The sequence below is a fragment of the Corythoichthys intestinalis genome, chromosome 1 (assembly GCF_030265065.1).
Source record: "Corythoichthys intestinalis isolate RoL2023-P3 chromosome 1, ASM3026506v1, whole genome shotgun sequence".
Lineage (NCBI taxonomy): Eukaryota > Metazoa > Chordata > Actinopteri > Syngnathiformes > Syngnathidae > Corythoichthys > Corythoichthys intestinalis.
The window spans coordinates 71165464-71183203 of record NC_080395.1 but is presented as its reverse complement, the minus strand read 5'-3'; the positions used below and the strand labels follow the sequence as shown (position 1 = coordinate 71183203).

The window sequence follows — 17740 nt, the reverse complement described above, 5'->3', positions numbered from 1 at the left end:
TATTTTCATTTGTGATGATACGTCGACTGACAACTAGTTGAATGACACCTCTTTTATATCTTGAGGGGGTCTGTATCTGTACCACCCCAGTCTGCCAATCCAGAGGCACTGTCCCCAATCGCCATGGGATGTTGCAGAGGCGTGTCAAGTTGTCAATCAAGACAACCGTAGAACATCCATACCCTTTAGAAACTCCGGGCGGATCTCATCCACCTCCGACTCAAAATACCTATGACAGGATAAAAAAAAAGTAGTAGTAATAGTAATAGTATTATAATGTGAATTAAAATCATATTTTGAGAAGATTCGACTATATACAACAATTTGGCAAAGCTCAGATGACAAAAAATTAGTCTTTTAATCTGCCGTTTAGCCCCTGCCTGTCATTATAGCGCTCTCGCATCCCCAACAGGAGGATGACGTGGGCAGGGTCATGGTTTCATCTGAATTAGCAATCAGCCCGTTGAGGGGGAATTATTCAGAATGAGGAAAATGTGACGAAGAGAGCCGCAAAATGTCATTGTTTCAATTTCTCTACTCCAATATTTTTATAGGATATTCTTTTTATCGAAGTATTTTTCCTCAGTTGCTAAATAAATGGTATGGTCATGACAAGTCTTGTGTTAAATGAAATATGAACTATTAAAAATGCATTTATTCAGTACTATATGGCAAAATTACTCCATAACGGTCAAGACCGTTGACTTCTTGCACATTTTATGCCACTGGAGTTAGTCCTGCTTTTGTCATTTCACTGCCACGGCAGGCTTCGAAGAGCATAAACAAACCAGGAGGCGTGATCAAAAGTTAAAAATGCTGCTTCTCTTGCGTTTTTAGTCTGCGAATGACTGGAGCATGACGCCTACGTTGGAGCCGGAGCAAAATGGATCCACTGTAGCCGTGCAGCCGAGGGACACCGTGGTCAAAAGCCAAGATGACAACCGTTAGTAAAACTCGCCATGTCAGATTCATTGCACCAGTTTTGCATGTAATGTAGCCAATGATGATAACACTACATAACACAGTACAGATGCAAAGGAGTGATTTTCTGTGACACTGAATTTATATTTAAATATATTACGACGTGTGTAATGAATAGAATAGAATAAAATAGAGAAATATAAAGCCTTTTTTGTCATTGCACAGAGTACAACAGGATTGAAAGCTTCGTCATAACGTGCCCGACGTAAAACAAAAGTACAATAAGGCTAAAATGTATGTATGCATGTAAAAACACGAGTTACAGTTTACACAGATTGGGACTAAAGTGAATAAATGACTAGCAGCAAGTGGTGATGTCGTGGTAATATAACGTTGCATATATGACAATTTTACAGAGGCAGGTTGCTGACCTCATATAGATATTGATGTAACAGTGTAGAAATGCTATAATGGCATTACAGTGCTGGCCAAAAGTATTGGCACCCCTGCAATTCTATAAGATAATGGTCAATTTATCCCAGAAAATGATTGCAATTACAAATGCTTTTGTGGTAATATCTTCATTTATTTTGCTTGCAATGAAAAAAACACAAAAGAGAATGAAAAAAATAAAATAAAATCATTATCATTTTACACAAAACTCCAAAAATGGGCCGGATAAACGTATTTGCACCCTCAGCCGAATACAAAACCTTTAGACAAAATAACTGCGACCAACCGCTTCCGGTATCCATCAATGAGTTTCTTACTTCTTCTTGCTAACTGCTCCAGGTCTCTTAAGATTTGAAGGGTGCCTTTTCCAAACTGCCATTTTCAGATCTCTCCACAGGATTTCTATGGCATTCAGGTCTGGATTCATTGCTGGCCACTTTAGAAGTCTCCAGTGCTTTCCCTCAAACCATTTTCTAGTGCTTTTTGAAGTATGTTTTGGGTCATTGACCTGTTGGAAGACCTATGACCTCTGAGGGAGACCCAGCTTTCTCACACTGGGTCCTACGTTATGCTGCAAAATTTGTTGCTAGTCTTCAGACTTCATAAAGTCATGCACACGGTCAAGCGGTCCAGTGCCAGAGGTAGCAAAGCAACCCCAAAACATCAGGCAACCTCCGCCATGTTTGACTGTGGGGACCGTGTATTTTTCTTTAAAGGCCTCTGATGTGGGAAAATATTACGTGATGCCTTAACATTAGCACATTATGCCTTTATTATGTATAATTACTTCTGTGTGCTAGACTGTAACAACTTCTATTGTTTTTTTACCTTGAGTCCCACAGTTAGGAGGAAATCTCACGGGATAACTTGTTTTAGGGGGGAATCTCACGGGATAACTTGTTTTGGATGGGAATCTCACAGGATAACTTGTTAAAACGCGCCTGAGTTCCACAGCTAGAAGGGAATCCCATGAGATAACTTATATAAACATTACTTTGACCGCTGGGAGCCTCAATTGGGAGGGAATCTCATACCCTTGCAGGGGGGGAGGTTCTCGCGAGTTTAAGTGGTGCGTCTTCATGGGGGCGGGGAGTGGCCACCCGCGCCCCCGCGTCAGACGTACCTATAAGAGTCGGGAGGTTCCCCCAACTCACTGGAAGTCTGCCAGTGGATTACGTTTCGGGTCGCCTGGTTTTGTTCCTTTGCCGCTTCACAGGAGTGTGTGGCTCCCCGCTCGTTTGTCACCGTAAGCGATTTTCATTTCTAAGGGACATTTTGTTTTGCTGTAGCGGTAACAAGAGGATTCTGGGATTGACAAACTCAAGTCTAGTGTCATCGTTGCCATTGTTCTTGTATTTTGATGTGTGTTTGCTTGCTCTTGTGGGATTGTAATCAGTAAACCTCATTTGTTCTGCATTTTCTAATCAATAAACATTGTCTATTGAGCAAAAGTGTGCCTGTTACTGATTCACAGCGAACCCGGAAGTTTCGGAAAACAGCCTAGTTTTTTTCCCTGTAAACTCTTATGTTGATGCCTTTTTCCAATAAGCTCTACTTTTGTTTAGTCTGACTAGAGAATATTCTTCCAAAACGTTTTGGCAAACTCCAGCCTAGCTTTTTAATGTCTCTGGGTAAGAAGTGGGGTCTTCCTGGGTATCCTACCATAGAGTCCATAGAGTTTTTATTCAGACGCCGACGGCTAGTACGGGTTGACATTCTTGTACCCTCGGACTGCAGGACAGTTTAAACTTGTTTTGATGCAAGTCGATATTCTTTATCCACCATCCGCACAATCTTTCGTTGAAATCTTTCGTCAATTTTTTTTTTCCGTCCACAGGGAGGTTAGCCATGGGCTTTACACTTATTGACGATACTGCGCACGGTAGACACAGGAACATTCAGGTCTTTGGAGATGGACCTGTAGCCTTGTGATTGACCATGCTTCCTCACAATTTTGCTTCTCAAGACAGTTCTTTGGTCTTTTCTCCATGCTCAATGTTGTACGTACAAGGACACAAGGTTGAGTCAAGTTTAATCCATTTTAACTTGCTGCAAGCGTGATTTAGTTATTGCCAACACCTGTTATGCGCCACAGGTAAGTAACAGGTACTGTTAATTACACAAATTAGAGAAACATCACATGATTTTTCAAAGGGGGCCAATACTTTTGTCTGGCCCATTTTTGGAATTTTGTGGAAAATGAGCATGATTTAATTTTTTTTCATTCTCTTTTGTGTTTTTTAATTGCAAGCAAAATAAATAAAGATATTACTACCAAAGGATTTGTAATTGCAATCATTTTCTGGGAGAAATTGAGCCTTATCTGACAGAATTGCAGGCCTGCCAATACTTATGGCCAGTATTGTACAGTGGCATTTGCAGTGCAGTGATAGTGTCATTTAAGTGCAAACTTGTTGTGTGTCGTGACCGCTCTTGAAAAGAAACGCTCTCTGTCTGTTTTGACTGGACTTAGGGCTTTTGAAAAGAGTGACAAAAATAAGGAGATTGAATTATATTTTTATGTTGTTTTTACTGTACCTGAATTGCATCGTTATCTTACTCTTGTCTTGGTCTCTTCCAAATTAATATTTGTTGAAATAACGCCTTACTATGATTTGTTGACTTTTGTTTTCCAACTTTCCTCATACAGAGCCTGAGGAAGGACCGAGCATCGACGGTTTGAGCACATCACCCAAAGCCATGATGGGTGAGCCCTTTAACTCTGATCATGTCTTCAAGTCAGCACTTGTCAACTCTTTGGTCCCGTTTCTTTGTTTTGTATTTGTTTCCCTCTTCCACAGTCATGCACACACACTTTTTTTGAGCTTGTTAAGCTAGACCATACAAACAACTTACATTTAGAATGTTTTCCAAAATGAACAGAGGTGGGTAGTGTAAATTTACTTCAAAAATATTACTCAAGTAAAAGTATTCTTTCAAAAATGTACTCAAGTACAAGTCAAAAATTATGTGGTAAAAAGAATATTCAAGTATTGCGTGACTACTAAGGAAAAGAGTATCTTTTCCTGCATGTGCTGTTTGACTGTATTCCTCTAACCCGCTCAATAAAATAAAGCACATTTATATAATAGTTTATGAAAAGAATAGAATGAAAAAAAATAAACGATTACTCGAGGTGAATAAAATTACTCGGATCAGTTTTTAAACTCGAGTTACTCGAGTTGCTCGAGTATTCGTTTCAGCTCTAGTGTGCAGCTTATTTGATAGTTCATTTATTTTCCCCTAAAAAAAACCTCAAAATATAGCCATTAATATCTCAACCCCTGGCAACAAAAGTGAGTACACCCCTTAGAAACTACATCCCTAAATGTCCACATTGAGTACTGCTTGTCATTTTCCCTCCCAAATGTCATGTGACTCGTTAGTGTTACTTGGTCCAGGTGTGCATAGGGAGCAGGTGTGTTGAAATTTGTAGTGCAGCTCTCATACTGGTCACTGAAAGTTCCAACATGGCACCACATGGCAAAGAATTATCTGAGGATCTTAAAAGACGTATTGTTGCGCTACATGAAGATAACCAAGGCTACAAGAAGATTGCCAACACCCTGAAACTGAGCTGCAGCACAGTGGCTAAGATCATCCAGCGTTTTAAAAGAGCAGGGTCTACTCAGAACAGACCTCGGGTTGGTCATCCAAAGAAGCTGAGTGCACGTGAGCGTCACATCCAAATGCTTTCTTTGAAAGATCGTCGCAGGCCTGCTGTCAGCATTGCTGCAGAGATTGAAGAGGTAGGGGGTCAGCCTGTTAGTGCACAGACCATACGCCGCACTCTACATCGAATTGGTGTGCATGGCTCTCACCCCACAAGGAACCTCTTCTGAAAGCGGTACACAAGAAAGCCCGCAAACAGTTTGCTGAAGACATGTCAGCAAAGCACAAGGATTACTGGAACCATGTCCTATGGTCTGATGAGAAGAATATTAATTTGTTTGGTTCTGATGGTCTCAAGCATGTGTGGCGGCGACCAGGTGAGGAGTACAAAGATAAGTGTGTCGTGCCTACAGTCAAGCATGGTGGTGGGAATGTCATGGTCTGGGGCTGCATGAGTGCTGCAGGTAGGCTTGCAACCCGTCCCTTGAAATACGGAATCGTTCTGTAATTGGGAATTAAAAGTTGCGTTCTGTATTGGACCAAGACGGAACGCAGTTTATTCCGTATTTCACAATTGTCCCATGGGTCGACCCCGTGCGACCCGTGGCTCCTCCGTGGCGGGCGGCGGTGCGCCCAGCCCATGCACGTCTGTCACACACAAACACACACCTGCGCTCATGAGTGACCACTGAGCCAACAATAATGAAAAAAAAGAGCAGGAGATATTAAAGACAGCAAGGTAGTTATCTGCCCTCCCGCTGCTGTCTGCCCTGCACTCCACTCCACTTCCGGGTTCGTTTCTTAGTTACCTTGCGCTCTCTGCTCAGTGCACCACCCCGCGCTACAATAGTGCTGACTGTGGACACAGGCTCAATCAGAAGATTTTTATGTGATTCCAAAATGGTGAAGAAAATAACTGGGGAGAACAAGCAAGAGGCACTGTTGAAAAAAGTCCTGGGTCCAAAGGCAGTGGGTGATGTGCTTAAGATCTTAACGTCACCCATCCCATTCTCCATACAGACCGATGCCTCAAATAAATTGAGCAGGAAGATGTTCCCCTTGCTGTCCAGTACTTCAGTCCAGAGTCTGGGGTCACCAACAAAATGCTGGACTTCATAGAGAATGCAGATGAGTCAGCTGCTGGAATTGTAGCTATCCTGGAGCATTCCCTTAAGAAATTTGGCTTGTCAATGCATCATGTGACTGGATTCAGTGCTGACAACACAAATGTTAATTACGATATTCACAACTTCGTTTTCACTAACCTGCAGGAAAAAAAACAACAACAATCTGCTGCAAGGAAACTGCCATGCCCACAAAGCGCACAATACAGTTTTCTCATCTAAAAATAGATACATTTCTATGCATTTTAGGAGTTTTGGGGATGCCCCTTTTTTCGCCTGTAAGGCTTTGGGCGCGGGGGGGGGGGGGGGGCGTCCCTTATTTCTATTTCTGTAAGGTGGCAACCCTCGCTGCAGGTGTTGGAGAGTTACATTCCATTGAGGGAAACATGAACTCCAACATGGACTGTGAAATCCAACATAGACTGTGAAATACTGCAGCAGAGCATGATCCCCTCCCTCCAGAAACTGGGTCACAGGGCAGTGTTCCAGCATGACAATGACCTCAAACACACCTCCAAGATGACCACTGCTTTACTGAAGAGGCTGAGGGTAAAGGTGATGGACTGGCCAAGCATGTCTCCGGACTTGAACCCAAAAGAACATCTTTGGAGGATCCTCAAGCGGAAGGTGGAGGTGCGCAAGTCTCAAATATCCGGCAGCTCAGCAGTGTCGTCGTGGAGGAGTGGAAGAGCATTCCAGTGGCAACCTGTGAAGCTCTGGTCAACTCCATGCCCAGGAGAGTAAAGGCAATTCTTGATAATAGTGGTGGCCACACAAAATATTGACAGTTGACATGTTGTATGGTAATATATCGACAACTTTCACTAAGGAGTGTACTCACTTTTGTTGGTTTAGATATTAATGGCTATATTTTGAGTTATTTTAAGGGGAAAATAAATGAACTCTATTATATAAGCTGCACACAGACTACTTTTCATTGTGTCAAAGTGTCATTTTGTCAGTGTTGTCCCATGAAACTTAAATATCTGCAGAAATATACCCATACCCACTGTGAAGTATGGGGGTGGGTCAGTGATGCTGTGGGGCTGTTTCGCTTCCAAAGGCCCTGGGAACCTTGTTAGGGTGCATGGCATCATGAATGCTTTGAAATACTAGGACATTTTAAATCAAAATCTGTTACCCTCTCCCCGAAAGCTGGAGATGGGTCGTCACTGGGTCTTTCAGCAAGACAATGACCCTAAACATATGGCCAAATCTACACAGAAATGATTCACCAGACACAAAATAAAGCTCCTCCCATGGCCATCTCAGTCCCCGACCTCAACCCCATTGAAAACCTGTTGGGTGAGCTGAAGAGAGTACAGAGGAGAGGACCCGGGTCTCTGGATGATTTAGAGAGATTCTGCAAAGAGGAATGGCTGAAGATCCCTCTTTCTGTCCTTTACCACCTTGTGAAACATTATAGAAGATTAGGTGTTGTTTTGTTGGCAAAAGGGGTAGTACTAAGTATTAACACCAGGGGTGCTAATAATTGTGACACACATTATTTGATGTCAAATAATTATTTCTTTATGTGGGATTTTTCCCCCACTGAATAAATGCACCTGTATTGAAAGTTGGATTTTTCCCTTTTTCCCATATTATTTAGAAAAAAAAGAAAGCTAAAAAACACATAATTATTATAAATCCAATAATTATGGAGGGCACTGTATATAGGGCTGCCTGATATGGCCAAAAGTACGTATCACAGTAAATTGAGCAGATTTACCTCGATAACGATAAATGACAATAAATTCGCCCAAGCGGACTGTTATATAATTTGAATATCTGAATCAATGCGTGAAATACAAATTAACTTTTTCTAGTTTATTTATTTACCAGATTTCAATTTAACATATTTAAATTATTGTACATGCAGTCTAAACATTAGGTCAGTACTTCTCAAATAGTGGGGCGCGCCAGGGGGGGCACATGTGACCTCGGGGAACATGCTTTTTTTTTTTTTTTTTTTTTTTTTTTTTTGCCGTACCGGAATAAAGTGTACTTGCACATCCACTCAATAGGTGGCAGTGGCGCTCTCATTTTCAGAGTGCGTGCAGTATTTTTGAACTAAGGAAGACCACTCAGCACACACAGAAAACAGATATGAAGAGCAGTGCGTCGCCGCCGTTTTCGAAAGCCGTTTTCGACCGGACTCACTCACGCAGCGACCCACTGTCTTGTCCGGTTCTCACGTCGCCGCCCGAGAAGTGCCATTTTCGGCTCGGGATCGTCACGACGACCGCTACCTCAGCCGCCGAGAATGCGCTTTTTTCGAGCCGTTTGCCTTTTAGCTTTGACTTTTAATACAGTGGGTGATGAGGAAAACCACTGTTTACTGTGTCTAAAAAAATTATAGCGGACAGCCAGAAGCCAAATGAATTAAGACGCCACTTAAAGACATTAGACCCCAATCTCATTGATAAGCCGCTTTATTGTTTTTCAGCGAAAACGTGCCAAATATTGCCAACAATCGTCCTGCTTTGTCAGTGTTATATCAGTAAACCAGTGAGCATTGTTAGCATGCTCATTCTTTTATTCAGTTTTGTTTTTTCGATCAAATTTTTTGGCATATTGTCCTCATGAGTGAATGTTTCTAATCAATTTGAATTAGTTATTATTTACTGATTTTATTACATTTTATTTTTCTGTATCAAATGGTCAAAAATGTACCTTGAGTGTATTTTTTTACAGTTTGGATGTGACTTTTTTTTTTTTTTTTTTTTTTTAATTCAGGCAAATTGATGCGCGTCAAGTCTTCTCTGTTACAAACAAAACAATGTTAATAAAGTTATACTTTATTATAAGTTTATCTATGTTACTTTTCTTCTTTATTAGAAAAAAGGACACAATGTTAGGCAGATGCGTATTTATAATAGTAATTTTATAGACAAATGATACTATTTACAGTGGCGGCAGAGAGTTTGGGGGGGCGCGAAACATTTACGTCTTCCTTGGGGGGGCGTAACAGAAAATAATTGAGAAGCACTGCATTAGGTATATAAAAATTTCTTGTAAACCATAAGAATTCAAGTATGCTTGTATGACTTGAACATTGGCTGGGGAGGGGCCGTGACCTTGGGGTGATCGCCACACGGCATTTCCACTTGTCTGCAGGATTATCACACGTCTGTTGGGATTCACGCATAACTGGATGCAATTAGACACACTTAAGTAGAGAGAATGTCGGTCCCAGGATTAGCGATCAGTAAGGGTGTAACGATACATGTATTTGTATTGAACCGTTTCGGTACGTGGTGCTCGGTTCGGAACGGAGGCGTGCCGAACGAGTTTCTGACGTAATGTAACCCTTACTTTTCGAGGCTGTGAGTCGATCGGGTTACAGTTTCTTTGTGTAGATTATATTTACTCCGTCTTCTCTACTATAATGAGGACCAACACGGTAGGACAGTATAACCCCGAAACTTCAACGGCACGACAACGTGGCCGCCGCGAGAATGCAGTGAAACGCGGGCGTTAAAGTCAATCAGCCAATGCACACCAGTCGCAGTGCGGCCGCGTGTTAGACACGTCCTAGAAGCGGCACAACACGACTCGTGCGAAAAGAACAGCAGATTATTATTTGACGCGAGACGCAATTTCCTACGTCAATACTACTACCGGTAGCTAGGATCGGGCAGACCGGAAGTCACTCGTGTAAAAAAACGGTTGATCCGGTCGATTTTCAAACTAACATGCAATCGTATCCCACTTTTTGAGTCCATCAGATCTCTTGAGTGGTAGATCGGGACACAGTTGACTTGTCTTTGTTGATTTACTGCTGTCTTCTCTGCTATAATAATAACCAACACGGCCCCATGTTCAATACTAAACCCTCCTACCACAACAAAACAAGTAGGAACTCATATTCACATAGGAACTAAAGTTATACAACATAAAATATACAATATAAATGAATAATACATCACATTTGTAAAATGTAAACATATAATAAAACAAATAATAGCCCATTTAAATAAAATATATTGAAATGAGCTAAAACACCTGTAATTAAATAAGAATAATACACAGATGCTGCTTACACAATTAAATTTAATAATTTCCGTGTGGCGCTTTAACTTGAGAAAATCCACCAATAAAGCTTTTGAAAAGCGTTCATAAGAAAAAAAAAGTAATTGAGGCATTTCATATATAAAATACATGTTAAAATCTTTGTCATTGGGATTGCTTTTCTCTTTAGCTTAGGACTTCTTTTTTCTTCTTTCAGAAAGAAAGCTGACCAATACGCGGGGTCTGAAAGGCAAATTGTTGTTGGATTATCTTTAAATACCCGCTACTTTTTGAGCAGAATTCTAGCTTTGTATAGCCTAATGTTCCTATTTTTGAAAGCACAAAGGTGTGTAATAAACAACTAGCACATTTATATTTTGCATTTTGTTTTCTTACTGTACGCAAAATGAACCGAACCGTGACCTCAATACCGAGGTACGTACCGAACTGAGATTTTTGTGTAGCGTTACACCCCTAGCGATCAGGCAGCATAGAATAGGATGTCAACATATCCACACGTACAAGTAATTCACATATTACTGGTTTTACACCTTTCTACACCTACAGTTTGTTTAGAGAAAATAAATGTCATCGACACAATTTATAGCAGCGCTTTGCCGAACGAGACCCATTAATAGACTTTTTTAGAAAAATTTCTTTAAGTAGTCTCATGAATAATGACTTGGCCTGTGAAATTAAGGGCATAATCCCTCGGCGATGACTCCACAGATTACACTTGGTGAGTTGTCCCTCTTTTAGTAACCAGGTAGTGTTTCTTGCTGAATTGAATGTGTGTATCATGCCATGACGTGACGTAAATTGTACTGTTTGGAATCGATAAGAGAATCATTAGATAAACTGTCGAACGATTCAGTGGAATTGAAACACGCGGAACCGGTTCTCGATTCCCATCCCTAATCCTGAGAAATTGTTTTTATGTTTTATGTACTTTTATGTTTTATGTACTTAAAACAGTACTGTACAGTTGTAGACTACATTTAAATCAGGAAGCTGTAATAAATTATTATTATTGAAGGAAATAGTCATCCATTTTGTCTTCCTTGTTACTTACTACTTAAAACAACTTCAAGTCAATTGTTAAGGTAATTGAAAAAAGTGACATTTATCCGATTAATCGATTATAAAAATAATCGTTAGTTGCAGCCCTAATTTGCACAAATTGGAACCAAAGATGAAAAAACAGTGCACGCAGCTCATAGCTTGGCATGGAAGAGATGATAGTCTCTTAGCTTCCGCCTCTGTAACTCATGAGACACTTACATCAGAGGTCAAGCAGAGCTATGACTAACTTGTGAGATGCAGAGAGGTGATCTTTACTGTCACGCAGATAACAGTGGCGCAAATGACTCATTGGTGACGTTGGCAGTCTAAAGATCTCTTTACAATGCTGCTGTTTGCGGTTTTGTGTTGCAAGTTCCTAACAACACCCCTTTGTGCACACTCAACATATATTATGCTTGAATTTATAATGGTCACATTTCATTTCACAGAGGTGAAGCCATCCATTATTGGAAAGAAGAAGCCAATGGCGGCCAAAAAAGGGGTGAGCAATTATTTGTATTTCACCAACTCTCACAATATGAGAAAATATTTTGAATGGCTCACTCATTTGGATGCTCATAAATGAAAATGACAAAATTCTCATGATGCAGCTTGGGGCAAAGAAAGGCCTGGGTGCCCAGAAGGTGAGCAGCAAGAGTTTTTCAGAGGTGGAGAAACAAGCCCAAGTGGCCGAGAAACTCCGAGAGGAGCAGGCAGCCGAGGCCAAAAAGCAAGCAGAGGAGTCTATGTGAGTTTCAAACGTACAGTGGTATGAAAAAGTATCTGAACCTTTTGGAATGTCTCACATTTCTGCATAAAATCACCATCAACTGTGATCTGATCTTTGTCAAAATCACATAGATGAAAAAGCTGTCTGCTTTAACTAAAACCACCCAAACATTTATAGGTTTTCATACAGTGGAGCAAATTAGTATTTAGTCAACCACTAATTGTGCAAGTTCTCCCACTTGAAAATATTAGATAGGCCTGCGTTTGTCAACATGGGTAAACCTCAACCATGAGAGACAGAATGTGGAACCCCCCCCGGAAAATCACATTGTTTGATTTTTAAATAATTTATTTGCAAATCATGGTGGAAATTAACTATTTGGTCAATACCAAAAGTTCATCGCAATACTTTGTCATGTACCTTTTGTTGGCAATAACAGAGGCTAAACGTTTTCTGTAACTCTTCACAAGCTTTTCACACACTGTTGCTGGTATTTTGGCCCATTCCTCCATGCAGATCTCCTCTAGAGCAGTGATGTTTTGAGGCTATCAGTCAACACAGACTTTCAACTCCCTCCTCACCCCGTGGCGTCAAAATGATAACAAGAACGGTCAGCAAAAATCCCAGAACCACACAGGGTGACCTAGTGAATGACGTACAGAGAGCTGGGACCACAGTAAGAAAGGCTACTATCAGTAACACAATGCACCACCAGGGACTCAAATCCTGCACTGCCAGACGTGTCCCCCTGCGGAAGAAAGGACACGTCCAGGCCCGTCTGCGGTTCGCTAGAGAGCATTTGGATGATCCAGAAGATGACTGGGAGAATGTGTTATGGCCTGGACGTGTACTTTCTTCAGCAGGGGGACACGTCTGGCAGTGCAGGATTTGAGTCCCTGGCGGCGCATTGTGTTACTGATAGTAGCCTTTGTTTCTGTGGTCCCAGCTCTCTGTAGGTCATTCACCAGGTCCCCCTGTGTGGTTCTGGAATTTTTGCTCACCGTTCTTGTTATCATTTCGACGCCACGGGGTGAGGAGGGAGTTGAAAGTCTGTGTTGCCCAACGACAGCCCACAAACATCACTGCTCTAGAGGAGATCTACATGGAGGAATGGGCCAAAATACCAGCAACCGTGTGTGAAAAGCTTGTGAAGAGTTACAGAAAACGTTTGGCCTCTGTTATTGCCAACAAAGGGAACATAACAAAGTATTGAGATGAACTTTTGGTATTCACCAAATACTTATTTTTCACCATGATTTGCAAATAAATTCTTTAAAAATCAAACGATGTAATTTTCTGTTTTTTTTCCCCCACATTCTGCCTCTCATGGTTGAGGTTTACCCATGTTGACAATTACAGGCCTCTCTAATATTTTCAAGTGGGAGAACTTGCACAATTAGTGGTTGACTAAATACCTATTTACCCCACTGTATTTTGATGCAGATTGTATGCAAACAATGACAGAAGGGGGAAAAATAAGTAAGTGAACAATCACATTTTAATATTTGAGCCCCCCCCCCCCCCCAAAAGGAGCTTTTCTGGTGAAAATACTTGTAAATAAATGCTTAAATCCCTGAATTCTTCATAGATGGGTGTAAAATGGTCTCGTTTCTTGGTTAAAAGCATAGAAACCGTGCAGGTAGCATTTATTTCGCGTAAATATTGCCAACTATGAGGCTAGTCAGCACTATGTGTAAACAAAGAAGAATATTCTTGCAAATAAATGCTTCAATCACGCATGCATGGTCTGAAAAATATAATATTTACCTTGAATCCTCAAACAAATGAGACAATTCTTCCTGTTTGTATACGGTACAGCTTTCGTAGTTAAATCCAATCGTAAGCAAATCCAAGCTTAAATCCGACATGAGCGTGTGCCGTCTTCGGCTATTACTAAATGAAGCTCAGCTCCATCTGATAAGGCGTCGCGCAAAGAATGACAAAGTGTCAGGTCAATAGATTTTTTAAGTCTATGGCACGTCAGACAATGCTTCTCATCAAGACGATTCTTACCAGGTGTGTGTTTTATAGTGGGCAGGGCAGCTTTAAACCACTCTTTAGTGATTGGGCACACACCTGACTTAAATTGTCTAGTAAAAATTTGTTTCAATTGCTCTTTAAGTATCCTTAGGCAGAAGTTTCACTTATGTTTCCCCCTTCTGTCATTGTTTGCATGCTATCCTCACTAAAATATGAAAACCTATAAATGTTTGGGTGGTTTTAGTTAAAGCAGACAGTTATTACATCTGTGTGATTTTGACAAAGATCAGATCACATTTGATGGTGATTGTAGGCAGAAATTTGAGAAATTCCAAGAGGTTCAGATACCTTTTTGTAACATTGTAAACTTTGTATTCTACTCTCAAAACCACTCTTTCAATCTCTGTCATTGCAGTGTGGCTTCCATGCGTTTGGCCTACAAAGAGCTGGAGATTGATAGGAAGCTGGAGGAAAAGAAGCTCAAAAACTTGGAGGGAAAGAAGAGGGAGCAGGCCGAGAGGCTGGGCATGGGCTTCGGGAACAGGAGGTGATGGAAAAACACATCTTTGTTGATTATATCTTCCAGCTTTTGTGATCAATAGCAAGAATACCGTACAGCAGGGATCTCAAACTTGCGGTATTTTGCGGTCCCCTATCGTCATATCTAGTGATGTGACGATATTTCGAAAAAGTGATACATTGCGATACTTTGTAGTCCAAAAGGTTATCGATATGTTTCCACCAAGAATCGATGTCTCATTTTGAAAACGTGTCACTGTTAAAAAAACAAAACAAAAAGGAACCAACAGGTTGCTGCCAAAATCTTCATTAGAATAGTGTCTACGAACGCTCACTGGCTGCCATTGTCATCCCTAGACATCCAATTCAAATGTACTGGATTAGATGTCGAGAGCCATCAATGACAGTGAAACCAGAGCATTCAAAGCTGGTCTTTAGTGGGCATTTCCAGGTCACTTCTTGTTCATTTTAGGGCATTTACAAGCTACTTCCTATTTATTTTGCGTCAATACTATTGAGACCTCATGAAACGTGGCGACACAGTGTGGATACTGTGTCATTGAATACTGACACCTGCTAGACATAAAAAATCCCTACAGGCAACCCGCTTGACAGACTGACACTGAATTGATGACATAGCATGTAAAATCAAATCATTTAAGTCTTTGCATTCATATTGCATTATTCCATATCTTTAAATTATGGGAACATATAATGTCAGAAAGTAAGTAATAATGAATGGGTGATGAGGATGCCTGTGGACTTTTTTTTTCCTGATAAAATTTTATTCAAAAAGTTTTTTTTTAATGTTTAAAATTTAGTTGGTTCCTTTTTATTTATTTATTTTTTAAACAAGCAATTTCACCTGCTGTGGACAACACACACTCGCATGGAACCAACAATGCCAGCATGCACAAGAATTTCTTAGCCAGTTGAAAGAGGTTTGGATAAGATGTCCATTGGCTTCTCCAGTATTGAAGAAAATCTGCATTGCGTGCCATGTTTGGCTCGGCAATGCATCGTTGCACTTTTGCAATTTTCAGTTTTGCAATTTTACCGTTGCATTGCCTCCTTGACTCCCCACTTCGTCATCTAAGTGCTACCATGGGTCATCAGGAAAAAATTGAAGTGGACAATAAATAACTTATAACTTAATTACCGATTTCTAATACATTGCCAAAAAAGCTACTGTGGGAAAGTAAAGGAATAGCTATATACCTGTGTTTATCTTGAGATTATCAGAAACTTCATTCTCATGCTTGGCTCAATAATGCTTCAGCATTGAGGAGGTGGCTACTGTTTGTATATGACAGGTTGAAAGGACAAATAAGACATTTCACCTGAAAAAAAAAGAAAAAGTTAATATTATAACCAGTGATACTGGAGCCGCGCCGTGCGACACAATCCATTCATCATGTTCAGACCAGAACTCGTACCCGCGCACACGACGTCAGGCGAGTGCTCTAACCACTAAGCTAGCAGGTTAATTACCAACAGGTGGTCTTGAAGGCATCAAAAGGGATATTTCCACGAACCGCAAACGACGGACCCGCGTGTACCCTTCACACTAATAAACTAAGAGTTACCTTAAAATTAATTGTATTTTGAATGGAAGATGACAAGTGCGTTTTCCCTGTGGTACGTCCAGCATGTAGACAACGAGGAAGTAACCTTGAGATGTGGATTGTTTCAGCAGCTCCATCGCGTTGACAGACGCGCTTCCTTTTGAACCAGTTTGCCGCGTCATGAGTGTGTCGACTAAGCCTGAACGACACATCGTTTAAACATTGCCATCGCGATGTGCGCATGCGCGATAGTCCCATCGCAAGGACGTGTGATAGTTTTTTTTTTTTTTCCTTCCAGTCCACAAACCTATGATCTGCTTCATTGGCTCGCACAGCCTCTCTCACCCCCTTTCCCAGCTCTCAGTCACTGCGGCACTTGCTTATTAAAGTTAATGATGGCTTTGATCTGGTCAAAGAAGCCAGCAATCTGTCAGTCATCGTTTAACTTGTTAAACAGTTTCTGCAAAGAAGCGCGTGCTGGAATGAATGTGTGTGTCTGTGGGGTTGAGAATGTGGAGACGTTCAAGACATATAAAATAAACACCAGAAGTGATTATGAGGAGTTTGTAATTTCTGCATGTCACTCCAAGAGTCAAAGCCATGTTAGGTAAACAGAAGCATTTAATAAAGCCAAGCATTTTCTACTACATTACTTTATTCTTGTTTAAAAATGATTCAGTGGGACAGTGATGTTAAAAACTGATCATAATTATTACATTTTAAGTGCTTAAAAAGCATTTATCATATATATATGTTAGGGCTGTCAAAATTATCGCGTTAACGCGCGGTAATAAATTTTTTAAATTAATCACGTTAAAATATTTGACGCAATTAACGCACATGTCCCGCTCAGACAGTATTCTGCCTTTTGGTAAGTTTTACAGCAAGGTTTTTTGTGCTGTCTAACAGCGAACTCTTGTGGTTGCTTTGCGACATGGTTTATTGCTTTCTTGCCAGTTCAATATGGCTGCACGACGTCTCGGGCTGACGCCTACGTTGTAATGTTGTGCTTATATGATCCGTGGACAAGATTTGTCCATAAGTATGGTTGTTGTAAAGAATGTACATATTATGTTAGTAAGCGAAATGTTACATTTTTTGTATGAGACGCTTTTTATGTTTAGTGAACCTGTATAGCGTGCTAAGCTAACGTTGTTGCTAATGCAATTCTTGTGTACTTTTTTTTGTAGTTTCACTACGGTCTAAAGAGGACAGTGGTTTGAGGCCATTTTATTAATAAATCAGATGAAAAAGGAAGAAGTTTGATTATTAAGGCGTCGTTCACTAGCTGTCTAGCTTTGGAAAAAGTAGACGCTTTGGAGTGAGAACAGCATAGACAGATTTAAATGACAGTAGAGTGAAATGCCCACTACAGTCCTTATGTACTGTATGTTGAATGTATATATCCATCTTGTGTCTTATCTTTCCATTCCAACAAATTATTTTACAGAATATATATATAATTTACAGAAAAATATGGCATATTTTATAGATGGTTTGAATTGCGATTAATTGCGATTAATTACGATTAATTAATTTTTAAGCTGTAATTAACTCGATTAAAAATTTTAATCGTTTGACAGCCCTAATCACAATATTTCGTAAACCCCCCAAAAATCGCAGCAATAGTTTTTTTCCAATGTCGTTCAGGCCTAGTGTCGACACAGTTCAATGAGATCATGCGTCGGTCACGTGATTTTCTTGTAACGATACGCGCACCGACGCAGGGGTTACTCCATGAGCTTGACGCGCGCGCCGGCGCA

At 40.6% G+C, this 17740-nt stretch overlaps 1 protein-coding gene across 1 annotated transcript in view; it reads left to right on the top strand.

Moving 5' to 3' along the window:
* The window catches only part of arfgap2 (ADP-ribosylation factor GTPase activating protein 2), a 56841-nt gene that overhangs the window by 22118 nt on the left and 16983 nt on the right, over window positions 1–17740 (top strand). The window contains exons 6-10 of the mRNA XM_057838227.1: window positions 838–943; window positions 4025–4081; window positions 11633–11685; window positions 11795–11931; window positions 14309–14440. Coding sequence (XP_057694210.1) covers window positions 838–943; window positions 4025–4081; window positions 11633–11685; window positions 11795–11931; window positions 14309–14440 — 485 coding nt within the window. The remainder of the gene's footprint in view (window positions 1–837; window positions 944–4024; window positions 4082–11632; window positions 11686–11794; window positions 11932–14308; window positions 14441–17740) is intronic.